At 33.1% G+C, this 24,476-nt stretch overlaps 1 protein-coding gene across 1 annotated transcript in view; it reads right to left on the bottom strand.

Annotated features, from left to right (window-relative positions):
- The window catches only part of Cadm2 (cell adhesion molecule 2), a 397,408-nt gene that overhangs the window by 229,064 nt on the left and 143,868 nt on the right, over nt 1–24,476 (bottom strand). Inside the window, exon 3 of the mRNA XM_058574551.1 lies at nt 23,859–24,008. Coding sequence (XP_058430534.1) covers nt 23,859–24,008 — 150 coding nt within the window. The remainder of the gene's footprint in view (nt 1–23,858; nt 24,009–24,476) is intronic.

Here is a 24,476-nt window from a genome sequence, read left to right as displayed (position 1 = left end):
ATTACAAAGTAAATAAAACTTGTATATATTCTGAATGATAGATTATAAAACACCAGTGAGTACCAGATTATTGATTTTTTTTTTTTTTAGTTTCTTGAACTATGCTGTATGGAAACTGAGTCCTTCAGTTTTAGAGCTAAAAAGGAGAACTGTCTCTTCTATGACTACCAGGATCAATAAGTTCAAATTCTTCCTCAGGTGTTTAACTAGAAGCTACTGAAATAACTTTCCTTATTATCTGAATTATATTTGTCCTCATGTTTTGTTGGTCAGCCACTAACACAGCTATATGGATGCTGTTATGCTTATATCAAAATCTTTAAATATATAAACTCTGGAATCAATACATTGATATGTAGTTTCATGAAAAAGAAGAAAGCTTTAAAATGTCTATTCAGTTTTAGTCATGCAGAAGGGATCGTCTTTGAAGTTTCCTGGCCATCTTCTTCGGTGCACAACATAAATTACTCCAATTCAGTTTCTATTACCCTCAATTCCAGCCCCATTAAATCTTTCCAAATAGATATCCTTTATGTCACACACGTACAGTGAAATTCAAGGCCCTTTTTATCATATAGTTAAGGGGTGCCACATACTGCTCTCAAACATGGAGAGTAATTTCCACATTTTAAAGCAACAAATTAATCCTGACCTCCACTATTGACTCTTGCAAAAGGAGCCTGATCGAGGCCTTGATCAGTTTGCCTCTAAAAATTTCTAATTATTGTTAGCAGTCAGCAGAAGGTAGAAAGAACCTGAAGCCATATGTGACCACAATATCTTCTTTTCTTTCCCTGGAATAAATTATTATCTACGACAATAACAAATGGTCATTTTTTACAATCATGCCTTCGGGGCTTTTTCCTTTGACTATTCTCAGCTCACTGCACTAACAGAAAATGCACTTTACCAGCAAGTTACTCAACCTAAATTGTTTAAAGGGAATTTTCTCTTCCTACCTTAAAAAATCTGTGTAAGTAAGTGATGATAGAAGGTCAGGTGCTATCAGACTGTTTCTGTCCCTTCATTAGAAGCCATCAACATCATTTTTATTCTATTTGGCATCACAAAAGTAAAACACCTTTTCAAAACTGATGATTTATGAGCAATTATAACATTTACAATATCAGCCTGTATGAGAGTAATACTTTAAAAAAATCCTTCATTGAGTGTTTTTTAAACATGTACTGTGGTTTATTGCCAGGAATTAACTAGAGATATGGCAACTTTCAGTAGAAGTAAAGGGAGTTACATGAAAAGACCTAATTAAAGGGAAAATTCACTAGTTAGAGACAGTTTTATACAGAGAGTATATGAATCAGCCTATGCGGACGGAGTCTTTTGTAAACAAGGGATTTAGATCTAAAATATTTTCTGTAGCTACAAACAAGGTCTCTGAGATTTACTTTGGAGATTAATTTGCAAGTTCCTTTACTAAGTAAAGTAGGAAGAGATAAAGTACAGGGGCTTTTCAGGGAAAACACCAATAATGAAGGCAGAAAAACGAAAGACATTATCATTCTATAAAATACACTTGTAAAAAAGATTCATTGAGAATTCTAACGAAGAGTTTTTGTAGCTGTGCTTTATCCAAAGGTTCACAGTACCTTACACAGCTTCTTGAAGTTTCTCAAATGAAAATGCCCTTGTGAGCTCCACTTCCAGGCAATCTTTTGAGTGTTTCCCTATAGCTCAGAATGAGTAGTGATTAACAGGACAAGGCCAACAAGTCAGGAAAGGAAAAGGAAAAAAAAAAAAAAAAAGGGAAGCTGAAACTGTTCTCATAGTAGCTGCCTCTCACACATTTCAAATTTTAAAGTGTAACTTTTTAAAAAGCTATCAAAATATGTCTATCAAAACATTAATCACAAGCATGTGAGAAAATAAGAAAAGGCAACCACAGCAAAAACAATTAGGGCTTTTGGAGGAAAGCTTTTCTAAATCAATCCTCCCTCCCTCCCTCCCTTCCTTCCTTCCTTCCCCCCTGAAGGTTTTATGTGCTTCAAGAAGTTACACATTTCTTTCATTTTTAATTCCTGTCACCTCAATGAGATCAAGAGACCATCACACTCATGATTTCAACATTCATATATATACATATATATATATGTGTATATATATATATATATATATATACTCATGTTTGCAAGCACACTCCCACATACCTACATGTGTAATGAGTATCTAGGTAATTTTAATGTCTTGGCTGATATAGTTTTTGATTAGCTGTGTCCATTATGAGTTCTGTAAACATTATCAATTTATTTAACTTCTCTGAGCCTCTGTATCCAGTAATTTCTTCTTTATGTTCAAGACCTCCAATGGATGCCTAAACCTGCAGAGAGTACAAAACTGTATATGCAAGTAGTACAATGTCATAGGTTGATCTATTCAGTCAGTTGATTACTAACTGCTGGGTGGATAGCCTATACAGCATGGATATGCTGGATGAAGGAATCATTCATAGCCTGGAATGGATGGTGCAAGACAGCATAGGTCAGCATGAGTTTTTATCAAGCTATTTAAAATTCATGAGTTATGGGCTATGAGTTGTGGCTCAGTGGTAGAGCACTCACCTAGCATGTGTGAGGCCCTGTGTTCGATCCTCAGTACCACATAAAGATAAATAAATAAATGTATGTATTGTGTCCATCTACATCTAAATATATATATATTTTAAAGTATCATGAGTTATTTATTTCTGGAATCCTCCATTTTTTCTTTTCTCTCTCTCTCTTTCTTTCTCTTTTTCTTTTCTTTCACCAGGGATTGAGCCCAGGGGTGCTTAATCACTGAGCCACATCCCCATCTCTTTGTAAATTTTTTGAGACAGGGTCTTGCAGAGTTTCTTAGGGTCTCATGCAGATTCTGAGGCTGGCTTTGAACTGTGATCCTTCTGCCTTAGTCTACAAAGCCATTGGGATTGCAGGCATGTACCATCGTGCCTGGCATTTCATATTTTTGAAGCACAATGGACCACTTGTAGCTAAAATTGAAGAAAGTATAATTGCAGAAAAACTAAGACTGGTGTACTAAAATTGGAGAAGTTAAACAAGATGTCAACTGTGGAGTCTCAACCCAGTGTGTGATATACACCAATCTCTTAGTGAATGTTAATCCATTGTTATGTACCCAAGGCCATCTTGATTTTTTCATAAAAGACATATACCCTTAGGATATATAACTAAAATCAAACTCAGAACAGGGACTGAATAATGATCATGTTTTGATATTAATATTCCTAAAAAAACTGTTGCCCAACACAATGAACTAGAAGATGACTTTAATATATTAAAATAATACAAACCCATTCAAGTGAATATAATTAACCTGTGAAAAGTAAATTTTTTTCTATTTATACTCATAAGTTCATCTTCTTGATAATTTTTAACTTCTGTATTTTGGGTTATGCTGTAGACAGTTTCCTTAATGCCATAGTTTAAATTTCTAACTAATTAGAAGCTTTGTGGTAATCGTTGATTTACATACTGGACAATATTTATGTTTAGCTTAGATTTTCTACATTTATAAATTTTAAGAACAGATAGCATAGTATGTATTAATTTCAGAAAATTATTTTAATGTTATATACACATTTTGTGCATTTTAAACAATATCAAATGAAAAATACACACATACACTAGATCCATAATGATTCTCTATCATTTTAAGAATTATTTGATAGTCAGAGGAGCTGATTTTGGACTTTTATTTTATTAATAAATTAAATATTTTATAGATGATTCATGCTTAAATACTAAAACATTCCATATTAAAATTAGCAGCAAGGAATAAATGGAAATATACCTCCATCTGCATGAATTAAAAAAAGTCAATATTATTAAATTTTCAATACTACCCAAAGTCATCTACAACTTTAATGTAATTCCTATCAAAATTTCCATGGCATTCTTTACAGAAATAGAAAAAAAATCTAAAAATTCTTATGGAACCCCCTCCAAAACCACAATAGCTAAAATAATATTGGGCAAAATGAACAAAGCTGGACACACCATGCTCGAGGATTTTCAAACATATTACAAAGCTATATTAATCAAAACAGTATATTACTGGCATAAAATCAGACACATAGATCAATGGAACAGAATACAGAGCCCAGAAATAAACCTGTGTATACAGGTCAACTAGTGCTAAGAAAAAGGGAAAAGATGTCTCTTCAATCAATTATGCTGGGAAAACTGGAAATCCACATGCAAAATAATAAAATAGGACTCTTGTTCTATGCAACACACACACATAATGATTAGAAATAGATTAAGGAATTAAATGTAAGATGTGAAACCATAAAACTCCTAGAAGTAAACAAGGAGCAAAGTGCCTCAATAAGGTTAATGATTTTTTTTCTGAGTGAGACACAAAAAGTCTGGGCAGCAAAATCAAAAATCAAAAAGCGGAACTCTATTCTATCACGCTACAAATCTTTGGAAGATCAAAGAAGCAATAAACAAAATGAAAAGGCAACCAAGGGAATAGGAGAAAGTATTTGCAAATGAAATATCTAATGATGTGCTAATATACAAACATTATCAAGAACCTGTACAAAAATAATGGAAAAAAATAATTATAACCACAAATTTAAAAAACAAAGATCCAAATAACATGATTACAAAATGGATCTAAATAGAATTTTTTTTTCCAAATAAGACATAAAAATAGCCAACAGATATATAAAGGTGTTAAGTATCATTAATCATCAAGAAATAAAAACAATAAAATCCCCAGTGAGATCACCTCATATCTATTAGGATGACCATCATCAAAAAGACATGAGAAAACCAGTGCCGGCGAGGATGTGGAAAAGTGAACACTTGTACGCTGTTAGTGGAAATGAAAACTGGTGGTTGTCATTAGGAAAAGCAGTATGGAGTTCCTCAAAAAATATAAGTAAACTGCCATATTACTCATTAATCACACTACTGGTATATAGCCAAATTAAAAGAAATCAATATGTGGAAGAGATATCTGCACTCCCATGTTCATTTTAGCATTATTCACCCTAGTCTAGATAAGAATTCAGTCCAGAGCAACTAATGAAAAAAAAAAAAAAAGAGAGAGTAAAAAAAAAAAAAAGAGAGAGAGTAAAAAAAAAAAAAGAATTCAGTCCAAATGTTCATAATAGGATGAATGGATAACACAAAATGTGGTATACAAACATGAGATAATATAATCTATTATTATAAAAGAAACCCTGCCTTTGGAAAGAGCAAGAATGAAACTGGAGCACATTACACTAGGATGAAATAAGCTCGATACAAAAAGACACATACTACATGATCTGACATATATGGAAAATCTAAAAATGTTGAACTTGTAGAAGCAGAAAATAGAATAGTGGTTACCAGGGGTTAGGAGGACAGGAAAGGAAATGAATTGATGGTCAAAATGTACAAACTTTGAGTTATAAGATGAAATTCTGGGGATTTAGCATAAGACATGGGGAGTGATGGATGTGTTAATTTGATTGTGGTAACCATTACAAAACGTGTACATTTATCAAATCCTCGCGTTGTACACCTTGAATATATATAATTTTTATTTTAAAAATTCCAGTAGAAATGTGTAGGTATTTTTTCCTATGGATAAGTACATTTGAGGAAAATATAGCACAGCAGGATTCACTGCTGTTTCTAAACACATATTAAAGTAAGCCTCAGGAAAAGTCTCCTTTTGAAACCTTTAACGTGAACATTTCTAATACATTGTCCCTTTAGTAGCCTCTGGTCTGATTCCTACACAATGAAAGGAACAGAATCTCTAAAGCGATAAAACAGAAAGATAATAATTAAAGTTTTTATAAGTAGAATAATCCCCTTGTTGCCTAATTTACCTATACTGACTTGAATTTCCAGAGTTTTATAATTTCTTGCTCAATTTATTTGATATTAAAGAAAATATAGTATTTTGTGGATCTACACAGGCCACTACACAACATAGCATATATAACATTACTACATATACCTGAAAAAGTAATAAAAATGCATATTTTATAAAATGTACTAGAATTCAGACAGCCATTATAATTTTCTACAGAGCTACCACCCACTATAACATTTGTAAGAGACTGCAATTTCTACAAGCACGGCTGGAGGGCTATCAAGTTTTTATGGTCATATATTTTCATATTATGTTGTCCAAAAATGATTATTCATTTACTTAAATGTTCAATTTTATTCAATAAAAAGAAAGATCTCAATGGAAACCTACTGTGATTGCCTTAATACCCTCTCTTTGAGATCATTGAAATCGGCAGTATTAATGGGGCTTTTCAGCGTCCTTCATGCAATTTCTAGCCTGCGTGTGTGACCCTCCATTTTAAGGTCAATTTGGGTAACTTAGTGAAATTAGAATTTCCCACATATTCTCTGAGCCACAAAGAACTCAGTTCCTGAGTACATTTGTCTTGCAATCAGAATGTAACAACGCTGTATCAAATCTAACTTCTACTTGATTTGTAATTGCAGTGATATTTCTTCAAAAATGGTTGCAATTTTCAAAACGAGGACCAATTCTCCAAATGGGTTAAACAGAGCTCTCCATTTAATAAAAATAAAACTTTTAATATTCATTTCGAGGTAGGTTAATAGTCTTTTTCATTAGGATAGAGGAGCACACACTGAGAATATCTTTCTGCCATCTGAGTAATCAATGAGCCAATATGCTTGTAAATCTTCTAGAAATTCCCCATGGTTCAATTCAAAGAAAAATGTTTATTCTTCTTTGTCCCCCTCTCCATCATTTCTTTGCCATCATTTGGTAACTATAGGGGGGATCTTTCCATCTTAAAATTTGGAGAAAAAGGAGGTATTTCACATTTTTACTTAATTTCTGCCTCTTAAGACAATTCCAGCTATTTGCATTTTTGGTAATCATGAAAGCATAAATGATACAAAAAGTTGTTTAGAACAAAAAGAACTACAACAACCTCCAATCAGGCAAACCATTCATTTCTCTACTGTTATTTTAATGATTGAAATGTGAACATGTGATTTGTCATTATTTTAAAAGAAGTAGCGTGAAAAGTAATGATTATGTCTAAGTGCATTTGTTCATTAAATAGTACAGTGGGCAGCTTGATACAAAAAATAGAGTCATGCTTGCCAATAATTACACACATCCCATGATTAATTCATTGGTACTATATAATGCTATTCACAAAGTGATTGATAATGCACTTGTAAAATGTATAATAAATGAGTCATATTAGAATGAGAAATTTTTTTAATTATGCTGAATTTCTGTAAATTACATGATAAAATAAAAGGTCAGTAATTATACTGTCATGATACAATTACAAAACTAATCTCTAAGCTATATCATTTTACTTGCAAAGATATATTATTGGAATTGTGGAACATAGCAATTATTAATTAAAACAGTTTATACTAGAAATCATTTTCAATAATATACACATTTCTACAGAGTAAAGAAAACATCTAAAAAGAATTACAACATTGAGTGTAAGCTTTGATAACCAAACTAGTATTTCAAACCATCTCTGCATAGGGTCTTAATAAAAGTTTATTCAGATAATATGCATATTCCAAGCCCACAGCCCTTTTAAGATTATTCAGTGAATAATTATTTTACTCATGGTGATATGTCATAGTTTTCCATATGCACCCCTGTATTTTGTATGACCTACTCTGTGACCTGAGTATATTTGCTAATGTAATAATATTCTTAAGGAATGCATTTCCTCAGAGATCTTGTCCTCTGGCCAACCAAAGAAAGGCATTGACTAGAAACTGCTGGGTAGGACAGGACTAAGGCGGGGGTCACTTTGGTTTCTTATAGTGGCTGCATGTTTTGGTTACAGCTTAAGCTACATGCCATAGCAGATTTGAGGGTAATAAACAATATCTTCTTCCTGTTGCTGGTTCATCTCATTTCCTAGTTTTTCTATTTGCGTGCCCTGGTTCAACCCATCTAACCTCAAACTTTCGATGGTGCCTTGTGTTTTCTATATAAACTGAGTACATATTCTCATGGTTATTTTATTTAAATTCTTATCAGTTTTATATTTTTGTTATGCACTCAGGCCACCTATACATCAGCTTCTATAATTCATGCATTCATATATGCAAATAATAATTTTTCCATATAAATTATTATTTTTGAAAGTTTTCAAAAGTATTCTTCATATTGCCTATATTCAATATTTTAATTAATCACTTTACATTCTTTTCCTCCTCCTAAAGCTCCTATTTTCTTTTAAAGCATCATAGTCACAGAGGTTTAAGATATGAATCCTTATTGATTATCACTCACACCTCACCCTATTTATGTATTCAGCCAATTTATTGTCAATATAAACTTAATTTTTTCAGTTTTTTCTAACTTTGCTTTTCCCCTTTCCTTTCCCAGTTCTTAGTTTGTCTCCTTACTGTTTCTCAGTTCAATTACCTGGCCTTAGTCCAAATGGGAAAGTCTGCCACTCCGCCCAGCAAGCAAATTTCCAAGTGCTAAAATGAGATATGAGGATATGTAGCTGTTCTTTCCTCAGAATGTGTTGCTTGCCACATTTGCATATCATTTTAAAGACTTTCAGACAATTTAAACTTTACAAGTGATTTTCACTTTCCTGACTGTGTTCAACTGACTTCACCCAGCTTCCACACTTACCTCTCCACTCTACATTAATTCTTCATCCACAGCAGTGTCCACCAGCCAGCCTCCCTCCGCCAAAGAACAGAACAGTCACACCGCCTTCCCACAGTCCCCTTCACAGCTCACCTGTGCACTGTCATCTCATCTAGGTTTTGTTGGAAAGGCCCTTTGCTCATTTTCTTCCTCTATAAATTCACTCTAACCTTTCTATTCTCAGCTCCCATTTACTTACTATGAGAAAGACAGCACCCTCCACTTCTGGGTAGCAAAGGCCATGAGGTTGGACTCTCCAATATCATACCCTTGCACCACTGCAAACATGGCAGACTTAAGCAAGTCATTAGATTTCTATTTCCCTCAGTATTCTTATATGGAAAATGCGTATAACAATGTAATGATTGTGAATACTATATAACTTAATGCTTTCTAAGGACTCCGAGATAAAATAAACTATTGCTTTTTCTTGCGTAAACTCTGTGTGGGTGAAAAAAGTACCAGATGGGAACCTAAGAGCAAATTGCACAGGAAGCTTTGGGAACTGTCGCAAACTGCAGCAAAGTACTCTGCTAACTATTTAAGCCAATCTCAAAGTCCATCTCCTGCTTTGAGTATTTTTTCCTCATCTCTCTAATTGGCTGCATTTTTTCTTCACATACACTCATCACTCTACAGCAATTTGTTAGTTTTTTTCTCACAAGATATACTGATTATTATTACATATCTACATCTTTACACATCTAAGTGTGAAATCATAGGTAAAGAAAGATACATTTCTGTACATGAATATCCACACTTTCATTACAAATACATTGTTTTGGTTTTACAACTATAAGTTTTACAACTATAAGTTTGCCTAAAGTGAGGTATAATTGTATAATATAATTTAATTGTCCCTTTTAATCATGCATGCATTATTCACCAGGAATCTTTCTAAGACCATTGGTAATATTAATTGCACTTCTGAAAACTAGGCATGATTTCCACTTCTTAGACAACTCAGTGCATCTCAGAGTGGTAGTTCAGAAACTGTTAGTTACCCACAAAAGGATAAAAGTAGAATTTGAGCGCAAATGCTGAAGATCTTTTAGAGCAACTTGACATTGCCATATCTTCCAAGTATGTGATCTGTATTAGCAAATGTAACTTGTAGCTTATGTTTTCATAGAAGTGGTTTGGCAAGCAACAATGGCAGAGAAACATTTTGAAAAATTCAGATTAAGGGCTCATGCAGACCATAAATCAATGTATTGCTTCCTTCATTAGGAAAGTCTTACTACTCAATAATAACATCAATTAAATTTCAGGGTTCTTATCAATGTAGTAAAAAATATGAGTTACAGATGTAAAAGCTAATTCATTAAACACAAGATTATTCTCTGTATTATGCGATAACAGAAGTTGATTATAAGCAACTATACTCTTGGCTGAGGCACAGATTTTATAGCCTGAACAATAACAACAACAACAAAACCCCTCTAGTTTCTACAACAAAAGGAATCAGTCCATTTTTAAATTTTAAATATCTAAACATTCAGTCTCCTTCTTTAGTCTGATATACTTGTTATCTTTAACAATTTTACTGCTTCTAGCATGAAAGAAAGTTATGTTTCTCAATGACTCTTCAAAGGGAAAAAGTAAGAAATGCTTAGAACAGTTTCTATAATTATTTATAACATGATCTCTATAAATTAAGTATATTTTTAGCAAAATAGGTGATTATCTTGGTATTTCATATTTGCAAAAGTTACCATATATCATCTTCTAACACTGATGGGATATTTTGAATTTAATATTCCATCAAAAAAAGATACACATATAGAAATTCATGAATTCTGAATTGATTTCTTTCATCAAAAAGTGCATTTACGTATAAGTTTACAGGATAAATACTGGAACTGATTACCAATGCCAGATTGAACATGAATTTTGAAAATGCAGCAAAATTTGCCTCATTTTGTATAAAAGTTTAAAATAAGTATCCTAAGATTACTGAAATTGCTTCAAAATCTCTTCTTCCATTTCTGTCAATGCACTTGTCTGAGACTCATTTTTCCACTATGACAGCTATTAATATAAGACATAGAATACTTTAGTTTATACATTATTCTTTGCAAGAAATGCTGTAGTAAATCCACAGAGATTAGCCCAATTAATAAGAAACAGCACACATGTCCCATTACAATTAAATAATTGACATATTTAATGTTAATTCAAAGTGTGAATATGAACAATTCCTATTTCTTTTATATTTTGTTTCTAATTGAAGAACAATAAAATATTTCAAGTATAATAATTACCTGTGTCATTCCTGATATGCCACATTCAACGAATAGATAATTTTGTAATTCTTTGCTTTTTAAATATGTTATATTTGCAAAAACAAATAGTAAAAACTCGGGACTTGCATTTTGTATGTCTCATTCTTTTGTTATCTAGTATTAATTTTTACCATACTTTATAAAGGTATCATTTGTACTTTGCCATATTTGAGCAAATATGGTTCGCACAGATGATTTGACAAATACTGACCATGTTTCATGAAGGTTAGTTTCATGATCACTGTTACAGCCCCACACCTAGGGCCTTGCTCAGAACATGTCAGTTGCATGAAGGAAGGGCTTCAGCAGTATCAAGAAGCTAGAACAAGCCCTTCTACAAGGTCTGTTACAAAGAAATATATATACCAAATCCCCCTGCATGAAACAAAATTTTAAAAAACCTGAATTAAGCTAAGAGGTATCTAGGACAAGGGCTTTGCCTTTTTAGGTGTTATTGTTCTTTTTTGTTGTTGTTCATTGACAGGAAGGGACTTAAACTAACAGTAGAAAGTAGATAATTCAGATCCATGATGACTTGGAGAAGTGCGTGGGCACTTCTACAGACTTTCAGGTCTGCTTTAGGACTGATCTCTTTCCATTTTGATGACATTTGAGTAGATGTTATTTTCCTAGCAAGGTACCCCACGTCTGATCATCTACTCCCTGGTCCTTGCTGTCTCCATGGGAAAATATGCAAAGGCTTTCTGTATGGCTATAGTGGGAAAGAAAGGCATATCTGGGGGAGAACTTCATCTACTAAAATTTGTAAGTGTGAGGAAGTATAACGTATGCAGAGAATCACAATTGTGCATTTACTATATAGCATTTGTCAAATTTGAAAATCACCAATGTGCTGCAGAGGATCTCCTATTGACTTAAAAAATTCATATTTTTCTCTGTGTTGTGTAGCCTATTTATAATGATCAGCACAGAAACCATGATAACATATTTTAAAATTTCAAAAATACCATTATCATTATAGCACTTTAATGTGTATTAGAAAATCTTAATAGTATCAAAAATACCTGTGCTTAATTCTATTTGTAATCACGTGATTTGCATACCAATATATTATGTTTTAGACAAGACACATTCAAGTTTTACTCCCAGTCTGCATTCTTCCTAATGATGTACACCAGACTTGAAGAGAGTGATGCCCTTGCTCGTGGTGAATCTACAATGTGGAAACTCATTGTTTGATTTTGATGCCAATAAAAACTGAGTTCTAGAACATAACATAAAATTTATTCTACTCAAAACACTTAGAGACCACTGAACTTCTTGGCTATAGTTTCTACATTTCAAACAGAAATGGATGTGTTCAGCTTATACTGAGTACCTCTACTGTATTTTGAGTTATAACTGTCAGTATATGGGTGCTGACCTAGGCATTAACTAGAACTTATATTTTGTATGTTAAATGAAGATTCCATTTATTCAGATAGAGAATCTATGCAAATATTTTCTCTTAATAAATTCTTTGTGAAAGTAACTTTAACATGAAGTAAAAACAAGAATTAAAAAAACTCCTTTTTAAATATTAATACTTGGGTACCTCTTGAAAACAATTCAGATTTTTAAACCCATATAGCTTTGTACTAAGTAAATTGTAAAACTAGGAGGCTTAATATCAGTTCAGCTATCCAAAAATGAAGAGAAAAAAAAAAAACAATAATGTAGACAATGATAAAAACTGTACATGGTCACTCATTAATGACAATACTTATTAGCAAACAAATTATGAATTTATTGTGGTTATAATTTTAATGGAAAAAGTTTAGTTTTTAATTTTCTCACTTGATTTTTTAAAAATTACTTTAGATATTACCTATATTTATAAACACTGAGTGTTTTCTCTCCCCCTTGCCTCTTCAGAAACCATTTCTCCACTATTCATACAAAATAATACAATTTAGAAATACCTTTCCCTGAATACATATTTTAAATATATTTTTAAATTGTGAGAGCAATGAAGAGTTATAAACTAATATAGGTACTCTACATTCCCTAATTTATTTCTTTAGTCCCAGCAGGCTATTGTGACTGATCCTTGGAAACAGCAGTAAACAAGCATTTGCAGCTCTGGTGAGATGTAGGAGGCAATGTTATTTTAGTACCTAACTGTGGGTGTTTGTAAGAATTAAGTCTCCTGGTTTTACACCCATTTATATTGAGACTAGTGAGTAGACTGAAGTACAAATGGAAAACTGGGAGGGAAAATGCTGATAGAGTGCTTTGAGTGTTTCATTTTAATCAGCTATAAATTTTAGTAAGAACAGCAATAATTCAGAAGAAATGGCAAATCTAGATATAATGTATTATGTTTGAACTTTCAAAACCCCATCAAATACATATAGCCCATCTCTCTTTTAATGATGAAAACTGAAACTGGATGAGCTGTTTTAAAACAGATATATATATATATATATATATATATATATATATATATATATATATGCGCACGTGCGCACACACACACGTATACACTCACATACACACCCCTAGGAAATCCCTATTCTATGTTCATTGTTTGCAATTTTTTGTTGTTTTGAGAGAGGAAAATATGTAGCACAATGATGGTGATTATCTAACCAGTCTGACCCTAGCCAGTAATTGTTCTACTACACTTCCATGATTGGTACAAGTGATACTCCCCAGTTGATTAAAAGCCGTTTCAGTAATTTCTGGCCATGTGCCGACTTCATATGTATTTCCAACATGCACATGTCCTTACAAAACATGTGCTAAGAAATGTATATGATTAGAAGATAAAGGAAATTTTATTTTAATAAGGACAAGGTTTCTTTCAAGTAGCTTTCTTCCACATGAAATGGACTGAAAATCTGAGAGCAGTAATAACTACAAACAACCAGGCACAGGATCTATCACACAGGAGATGGTGAACAAATATTTGTTGAATCATCAAATGAATGTACAAGTTAATCAATAGAAAGTAGAATAAAATATTTCAGTGTTGTAGAAATTGTTTGCTTTCTTTGTATGGTTTTAGCAAAAGAGTATATTAGCGAACAATAATGTGTAATAACAAAAAGAATTTAATTCAATAGTTAAGCCATTTTTACAAAGGCATCATGATTTGATTTATTTGCAGAAAATTTAACTTTTATTTTAAAATAAAGACATTGTGGAATGTATTATAAAAGGTAACACCTTAAATTAAATCCAGTTAGTTTCTATAACTTGTCAATTATGGAAAATTTGGCTGAACTTTAAAATGTCCCAAAATTTAAAATTGGTTGAATGCTCAAGCATGTATATGTGGCCTTGAGTGTTAAAGTTCCAAATTTTGATTTAATGTTTAACCTACCATGTAACCAATGAAATTCAAAACATATGATTTTCTTCATGTATTTCATGAAATTGCTGGACTCAAGTTATATGACAAAAAAGGAAAAAAGTAATAGTTATATACCCCACAACCAAATATTTTCCTTGCTTAAAGAAAAGGCTCCTTTATCAAATATAAGATAGTTGTAGTTTTGTGGATTGGTTTCTGTGTCCTCTATTCTGTACCATTGGTCCACCCGCCTGTTTTGGTACCAGTACCATGCTGTTTTTGTTACTATTGCTCTGTAGTATAGTTTCAAGTCTGGTATCGCTATACCGCCTGATTCACACTTCCTGCTTAGCATTGTTTTTGCTATTCTGGGTCTTTTATTTTTCCATATGAATTTCATGATTGCTTTCTCTATTTCTACAAGAAATGCCGTTGGGATTTTGATTGGCATTGCATTAAACCTATAGAGAACTTTTGGTAATATCGCCATTTTGATGATGTTAGTTCTGCCTATCCATGAACAGGGTATATTATTCCATCTTCTAAGATCTTCTTCTATTTCTCTCTTTAGGGTTCTGTAGTTTTCATTGTATAAGTCTTTCACCTCTTTTGTTAGGTTGATTCCCAAGTATTTTATTTTTTTTGAAGATATTGTGAATGGCGTGGTTGTCCTCATTTCCATTTCAGAGGATTTGTCGCTGATATACAGGAATGCCTTTGATTTATGCGTGTTGATTTTATATCCTGCCACTTTGCTGAATTCATTTATTAGTTCTAATAGTTTCTTTGTAGACCCTTTTGGGTCTGCTAGGTATAGAATCATGTCATCTGCAAATAGTGATAATTTAAGTTCTTCTTTTCCTATTTTTGTGCCTTTAATTTCTTTCATCTGTCTAATTGCTCTGGCCAGTGTTTCGAGAACTATGTTGAACAGAAGTGGAGAGAGAGGGCATCCCTGTCTTGTTCCAGATTTTAGAGGGAATGCCTTCAGTTTTTCTCCATTCAGAATGATGCTAGCCTGAGGCTTAGCATAGATTGCTTTTACAATATTGAGGTATGTTCCTGTTATCCCTAGTTTTTCTAGAGTTTTGAACATAAAGGGATGCTGTACTTTGTCGAATGCTTTTTCCGCATCTATCGAGATGATCATATGGTTCTTATTTTTAAGTCTATTGATGTGGTGAATAACATTTATTGATTTCCGTATATTGAACCAGCCTTGCATCCCAGGGATGAATCCTACTTGATCATGGTGTACAATTTTTTTGATATGTTTTTGTATCCGATTCGCCAGAATTTTATTGAGGATTTTAAAGGGGCTAAAAGCATGCAATGGAGGAAGGATAGCATCTTCAACAAATGGTGCTGGGAAAACTGGAAATCCATATGCAACAAAATGAAACTGAATCCCTTTCTCTCGCCATGCACAAAAGTGAATTCAAGGAGGGGAGGGGAGGGGAGGGGAGGGGGGATAGTAGAGGATAGGAAAGGCAGCAGAATACAACAGACACTAGTATGGCAATATGTAAATCAATGGATGTGTAACTGATGTGATTCTGCAATCTGTATATGGGGTAAAAATGGGAGCTCATAACCCACTTGAATCAAATTGTGAAATATGATATATCAAGAACTATGTAATGTTTTGAACAGTCAACAATAAAAAATTTAAAATAAATAAATAAATAAATAAATAAAATAAAATAAAATAAAAAGAAAAAAAACAGTTCACCCTATTAAGTAAACCATTGATATATCGGAGACAAAGCAAGCTATGACATTGAAAATTAACAATTTAAGGATATAACCATAATAATAATTGCTACTTTCCAAGATAATTATTCAAAGCATCCACAAGAAACACCTCAGGCACTGAATGTTCCTCAGGGCAGCGGTCATCTTAATCCAAATTCTGTCATTACAAAATTCCTTCAAATTGGAGATTAATAAGAAAGTAGTGCTTTCAAACTGACAGCAAAAGACATCCATTTAGTTCTATTTTTTAAAGTAATATGTTGTTGCAGAAACAAATGGAATTCTCACGGTACTCATTTTTTTTCTATTGTAACTGTAAAAAATATAAAAAACTTCAAACAAAAAAAAAAGTGAATTCAAAATGGATCAAGGAGCTTGATATCAAATCAGAGACACGCCGTCTGATAGAAGAAAAAGTTGGCTACGATCTACAGTCGGTGGGGTCGGGCTCCAAATTCCTCAATAGGACACCCATAGCACAAAAGTTAATAACTAGAATCAACAAATGGGACTTACTCAAACTAAAAAGTTTTTTTTTTTTCTCAGCAAAAGAAACAATAAGAGAGGTAAATAGGGAGCCTACACCCTGGGAACAAATCTTTACTCCTCACACTTCAGATAGAGCCCTAATATCCAGAGTATACAAAGAACTCAAAAAATTAGACAATAAGAGAACAAACAACCCAATCAACAAATGGGCCAAGGACCTGAACAGACACTTCTCAGAGGAGGACATACAGTCAATCAAGAAGTACATGAAAAAATGCTCAACATCTCTAGCTGTCAGAGAAATGCAAATCAAAACCACCCTAAGATACCATCTCACTCCAGTAAGATTGGCAGCCATTATGAAGTCAAACAACAACAAGTGCTGGTGAGGATGTGGGGAAAAGGGTACACTTGTTCATTGCTGGTGGGACTGCAAATTGGTGCAGCCAATTTGGAAAGCAGTATGGAGATTTCTTGGAAAGCTGGGAATGGAGCCACCATTTGACCCAGCTATTCCCCTTCTTGGTCTATTCCCTAAAGACCTAAAAAGAGCATGCTACAGGGACACTGCTACATCGATGTTCATAGCAGTACAGTTCACATTAGCAAGACTGTGGAACCAACCTAGATGCCCTTCAATAGATGAATGGATAAAAAAAATGTGGCATTTATACACAATGGAGTATTACTCTGCATTAAAAAATGACAAAATCATAGAATTTACAGGGAAATGGATGGCATTAGAGCAGATTATGCTAAGTGAAGCTAGCCAATCCCTAAAAAACAAATGCCAAATGTCTTCTTTGATATAAGGAGAGTAACTAAGATCAGAGTAGGGACGAAGAGCAGGAGAAGAAGATTAACATTTAACAGGGATGAGAGGTGGGAGGGAAAGGGAGAGAGAAGGGAAATTGCATGGTAACGGAAGGAGACCCTCAGGGTTATACAGTGGAGGGGATAGAGAGAGAGGAGGGGAGGGGAGGGGAGAGGTGGGGAGGGTGGAGGGTGGAGGATGGGAAAGGCAGCGGAGCACAACAGACACTAGTATGGCAATATGTAAATCAATGGATGTGTAACTGATGTGATTCTGCAATCTGTGTATGGGGTGAAGGTGGGAGTTCATAACCCACTTGAATCAAAGTGTGGAATATGATATGTCAAGAAATTTGTAATGTTTTGAACAACCCACAATAAAAAATTAAAAAAAAAAAAGAAAAGAAAAAAAAGAAAAGGCTCAATAATGGTATCATCATTAGCAGAAACTGAAGTAAATTCTTTAAGAAGCCTATAAACAGACATATTAACATACATTAAAATGAATTAATATCATAGGGAAAAGCTGCATTATTGCAACTTGTTTCTTCTGGAAAGAAGCAAAGCAACTGAAGGTGGTGAAGAGAGAGTGATACAAGGTTTTCAGTGGAAAGTATCTAAATATTGAAAAGTTAACTATTTATGCATGGCATGTTGTACTGGTTACTTTCTGTTTATCTTTCCAGATCCATGGACTTTGCCTTGGAAGACTAACCCACTCAGCACCCCTTCATCTACAGCTTCCATTTGAGCTCAACCCATGGAAGGCATTAACAAGAGAACAGAACACCAATTTACTTATCTACACACACTGCCTTCTTCCCAAGCAGTTACAGCTCCTAACAAGAAAGAAGCCTTCTTCTACAATGGTGGCTGTAGCTCCCTCTTCTCTGTCTCACATTCCCAAGGGGTAGTTCCTGAGTGCTGTATCATCTTGGCTAGTTCACTTAATTATGACTGTATCTCTGTAAATAGTCTGTTCATTCTCTTTAACTCCATTATTTCCTCATGGGGACCCAATTCACATTCATATAATCCACATGCAGTTTCTAGGAAATTTGCTATTATGTATAAAATTATTGTGATATGTTAGAGATGAAATATTAGCTAAGGTGTGTTGAGATCAATCTTAAGAGAAGGTGACACTGGAGTATAGCCTTAAAAGTAGTTATAGTTCCCACCGGAAGAGTAAACTAATCAAGAAAAACAAAAGGTAATAAAATAAAGTCATTTTCAGAATACCAAGCATGTGCTTTAGACTTGTCACTAGGAAACTCAATTTTCTTCATTGCTTTGTCAGTATTTAAGATATTCAAATTTGTAATTCTCATTTTCTTCATATATAAAATGAAAAGGTCTTCTGTGTATATTGTTGAGAATCCAGTGAAAAGTAAACATGTGGATAATTATTTAATAAGTGTAGAGTACTGTGTAATAGTAACTATCATCATTAATTTCACATCTTGTGTACATATAGAATAACTGAATTTTTTGAAAAAAAAATAGAAGAAGCATAATACTGGCCCCTTTGGTACCTGCTTTACACAGCTAATCTTTAATATTTCACAACCTGTCAAGGTGATTGATACCAGTTGTGGGGATAGACACCATTAGGTGGCATTGATTGGTACAGAGCCAGGAGAATTTATACCTTCATTTGAAATTCATCTCATTTTTCTTCTCTTTATCTCTCCTTGTTTTAGGACATCTTATTCATGTTATTCCTCTCTCATTGTACCGATTATTAATGTAAAATTATCAGGAGAATAATTGGCTAATTAAAATCAGCAATTTTGTCTTTGCTCTCAACAAAGACAAAATTTTAATTTCTTTGGGAAATTTCTGAGGATAATCAAACAATATTTCAAAAAAGCAAAAACACTGAAAAAATCATAAAAATTAACATATTTTACCTTTTTATACAAAAAAAAAAACCCACAAGCACAGAGGTGTGTCTGTTGATCATGTACAATATGCACTACTGGAAATGCTTGTCGCAAGTATTTTTGTCACTAATGGGAAGGAACTAAAGTGTTCTTTCCTGAGCATTAAGTGATCAGATTTTGCTACTTCAATTGTTTTTTCTACATCTGCAGAGGAATTGACACTATGATCTGATTGATTGCTTTTTATTTCTACTGCCAAACACCACACAGCATTCACGTGCTGTTTCCATGACCTCTACTCCTCAATCTCTGTCTCCCTGTACCCACTCTATTCCAAATGCTTAGATACTAGTTATAATACCTGGGCTTAGCTTTGTGTAAAGAGAAAGAGAAGAGGACCATAACAAGTGAATGCTGCCTTCGCTACGAGAGCTCTAGGTTTCTCTGACCCGAAAGGACTTCAAAATTTTCCTCTCAATTTTTACTTTCAATTTTAGTCTTTTGCAGGTTGTTAAGTATTACAGAAAACGACTTCCTACATAAGCTATGCAGAAATGAAATGGAATTTAATTGAATTTCTACTTCAAAGGTTAATGATTTCTGGTTTTCGAGTGCACACAAAGCCGGCAGGGAGTTGTTAAAAATGCAGTTCTGATCCAATCACCAAACCATCTGATTTAGTGGGGTGTGGGTGAGTGCCTTTTATTACTCTGCTGGTTGGCATTAGAAGCAGGATTAAAAGTCAGATATGACTCCCTATCTACCATGATTCAACGTTCCCATTAAAGTTCTAAAATTTTAACAGCAAAATTACAATTATTTAATGTTCAATGTATGTTTTGTGATGGACAAGGGGGTTCTTGGTTAGAAAGTATATATTCTTCTAGCCAAGGCTGGGTCTATATGTCATCTAAAGAGTAAATCAGCATCTAGAACTGTGCTTTCCAGAGAGTACCTACTAGCCATAGATGATAATTGAGTACTTGAAATGTGGCTTGTATGCTTGAGAAATGAAATGCTTAAATTTCATTGAATTGTAATTGACTTAGATCTGAATATCTATAGGTGGATACTGAATTATTCAGGCTAGGATAGAAAATGTCCATCTTCATGAAATGTTTTCTTCAGAGCTGCTGTAATGTATCCCTCCATCTCACTCTATGAACATCCTCAATGATTTGAAGCAATGTTACTCTTTAATTAAAAAAAAAAAAAACCTGCCAAAGATCAGTGTCAGAGATGGCCACTTAAAGTGAACTGATGTTCCAATGCCTTTGTTCTCAGAGTTGTTCCAGTTTAAACTAAGGCCAAGTAAGCTGTATCTTTACTCTAAACCCTTCACTACATGGCATTAGCTAAGTGTGTGTGGGTAAATTGCCTTGGGTTTCTGATATCAGTTTTTTCATTTGTCAATGGGGAAAGCTACCAATCACATTAAATGTGTTAAAAAGAAGCAAAAGTCTGAATTTACTGCTCTCCTCTTTATTTGATCTGAATCAGAATTATGACAATATAAGTTGCATATTAGCCAAAAAAATCCACCTAGTGCCTCATGTTCAGTGAAAAAGTTCCTGGTCATTTACATTTAACCTCTCTGAAAAAACTCCTAGGAAAGGGTGTTCTGCTTAATTCTCTTTTAGATGATCATTCCTTCTGTTTTGCTCTCGTGCAGTTGTCACTTGTACAACAGCTATGGGTTGCTCTTGACTCTCAAATCCATGCTTAGCTTCTGCACTTAGACTCTGGCACAGCATGGCATATTTGTTTACTTAAGATAAGCCTTAGGATTGAGGAGAGTTAAGCAAGCAAATGCAGACAAAAAGATGGTGTGGAGAAATTGTGATATGGATTCCTTAAAAATGCTTTACTTTTTAAACTCTTGCATTTAATGAACATCACTGTCCAGAGCTTCCATCAGCTAAGACATCATGTAAGACCTGAACCACCAACATGTGAAGGAATAGACATTAGAATGCCATTAATAAAAGGAATTTTTTCATTTAGTACTTTTCATTAAGTTATTACAATTGATGATTAGAACCACAACAGAGTGAAAAAAAGTTTAATACCAGTGTCAGAAACATGCTATGCTACACACACACACACACACAGATCGAGAGACTGGCATTTTGCAACATAACTCTTAAGTTGTAATTTGTGAAAGAAAATGTAAAAAAAAGCAAGTACATACTTCAAGAATTAATATGATCAGAAGCATTTGGCATTTTATGGCAGTATGAAGAATATATTCCTAAATATTCCAAACATACTATGAGCTTTTTCTCTTCCATAGTTATCCCTTAGAATTCACGGCATCTCCTTATTTCCCAGTCTTTGCAAATAGCATAAGCTGCTCTGTTTTTACAGGAAGGAAGCATTAGTTTGAAATACTCAGATTCAGTTTTAGCTTTAGATGTTTTGTAGAAGGTAACTTATAAAATCACTGAAAGAGGAGGCAAGGACATTTAATATAGGTTTTGTCTTTGTGCCTAAGGACTTGACCTCACAATTGTAGATGCCACTGTAAACATGACTCTCAAAGATCTCTTTAAAAAGTAATACAGGAACTGTTAAAACAACAACAACAAAAAAGCAGAATTTGCTATTTACACCTGCAGAATGAATGAGCAACAAGAAAATATATTCTAATGTTGTACAAATTCATAGCCATTGCTTGGGACAATTTTTCATTGATAGAATTATACACACTTTCAAAAAGTGCTACTAAGCAAAATTGTTTCATTAAATGCAGGCACAGAAAATAGCAATAGCAATGTACCTAAATTAATATATTTTATGCTGTTCTAAATATGTACAAGTAACCAAATTAAAAAACTAAATAGTATAACCATTTACTATACAATGATGTGCTACATAACTTAATAGTTACCTGTAGTTGAGTGTCAGTAACTGAAAACTTGGAAGGCAAAACCACAGATAATAGAGGGAATTCTGCATAGGAGTTAAGTTCTAAGTTTTCAGGCATTCATTGGGTATCTTAGAACATATTCCTCATAGATAAAGGGGTTGGGGCTACTGTACTCAGATATTTGGAAAACACAGTTTTCAATTTTGGTTTGAAGGTATTTTTTTACAAGAGGTTAATATTAAAATGAGTAGACTTTTGATTAAAGCAGATTCCTTCCTATAATGTAGGTAGACCTTATTAAATCAGTCGGAGACCTTAAGAGAAAGTCTGAGGTGCCCTGAGGAAAAGGAAGTTCTACCTCCAGACTGCCTTTGAACTTGAACTGCAACATAAACAATTCCCTGGGTCCTTAGCTTGTCAGCCTGCTAGCTGTCCTGTCAACTTGAGCCAGGTGGACAACAATTTTTTCTTTTCTTTCCTTCCTTTCTCTCTCACACACACTCTCTCTTTCTCTCTGTTGCGTTCTTTCTTTTTTTCTTTCTATCCATCTACTCATCCATCTTTTTGTTTGTGTTTCTTTAAATTACCCTGATTAACACACTTTTCATTTCTAACTTTCTTTTTTAATAGCATGTGTCTTCTACCAATAAACTCTAAAATACGTTTGGTTCATGTTTATTATCTGTGTTTTTTCTTGAAGAAAATATACCCTATAAAGGCAGAGACATTGATCTCTCACTCTAATGCTTGGTACAAAGTGACACTCAATAAATATTTGTTAAATCAATGAATTAATGTCTTATCAGCCTTTTTATATATTACATATTTTTAAAAAACTAAAAAATTATTTTAAATCTAGAGCACTATAAAAGGCAAAAGCTATACTAGTGAACAAAATATAGTGAACACATATTTTACACAGATTGGGCATATTTATTAAACTTTATTTGGTTTTATTAGTTAAAATGAAATTAAGTTATCTTACTGTTATTCATAGAGTAATAAAAAATTAAGACTATGTTAAACAGATAATATGTAAATAAATATTTATAACATCTGTTGTTTAAATTTATTTAAAGCAACCCTTCCATATTTTCATTACAGATCATAGACTCGATTTTTCATCCATGTTATAACAATGGATGAAGGCTTAGAAACTTGGTACACATTATTAGTTGTTTATGTGAATTATAAAATGTAAGTTTCATTACTACTCTAAAGAAATTGAACCAAAATCTATCTTTTATCCAATTAGGAGCTCAAATTAATTAATGAATTCTAACTTGACTTTAAGTAAATACAGTTTCTTACCTAATTTTGCTTATTTTAGAAACAGAAAGACTTAACCTTACTGTGGAATTAATTTCTACAATTTTTACTTTCAGGCCCAATACATGAAAATAAAATTATTAAACTGTCCAAAATCATATAGGATCTTAAATCATATAAAATTAAAATGAATGAAAATAATTGTATACTACCAGGAGTAAGAAAAAATATTCAAACTATACACAAGACAGCTACAAGAATTAAAAAATAAAGTCCATAGAAAGAAGGTGATAAGTCATAAAAGCATTTTAAAAACAGAATTAGAACTGTTTATTTTATTAAAAAGTTGACATAGGTTATCTTTAGTGTTTATGACTTGCAAACTAAAGTATTTAATATTTAACATGTTTAAATACAAGCAGCAGCAGTTTGGAAATCAAAAGGAATAATTTGAATCATCTCAGAAAAATAAATTCATTATAATTAGGATATTTCAGAATATGATTAAAACATGTAAAAGAAAATGTATTCACCTTTCTTGTCATCAAAGTACAGAGTCTGTTGAGCTGGATTTGACCACTGGAGGGAGGTGTTATCATTTTGATCAACCCTGCAGGTCAAAATTGCTGTTCCGCCTTCAATAACCGTTACATTCTGTGTTAGTGGAAACTGCCCTTGGCTGCCTAAAAGGAGATTAAAGAGAATGTTGATTAAATGAAAGTTATAAAATGATTAACTCCCCAAGATCTGCATTGGACTTCACTTCTCACTTTCAATAAAATTTAAACCAACACAATAACAACAAATCTATATATTATGAAAGACAGAAAAATAATTGAAAATCCTTAATCAGAGGATGACACTTTTGATGTACTGTTATGACTCCTTTATACTCCCTTACATGTTCCAAAAACTTCTTTCTCTCCTAAGCACACATAAAGATTTACATTCAAACAGTAACATGATAATCATTAATTTTCCCTGGCCTTGTATTAATTTTGTGGTGCTAGATTGGGTCATTGCAGAAGATAAGGCAATGAATAATTTTGGATGAATTGAACTCTCTAAAGGAGCATATGAAACACATAAAATACTTTTCTGATAGGTTTTATAATGCTGAATAAAGCCTATGAAATATGAATATTAGAACT

This window comes from Marmota monax, unplaced genomic scaffold (genome assembly GCF_021218885.2).
Source record: "Marmota monax isolate L192 unplaced genomic scaffold, Marmota_monax_Labrador192_F-V1.1 WCK01_AAM20220418_F8-fsc00016, whole genome shotgun sequence".
NCBI classification, from domain to species: domain Eukaryota; kingdom Metazoa; phylum Chordata; class Mammalia; order Rodentia; family Sciuridae; genus Marmota; species Marmota monax.
This window is presented reverse-complemented; position numbering and strand designations above follow the sequence as displayed.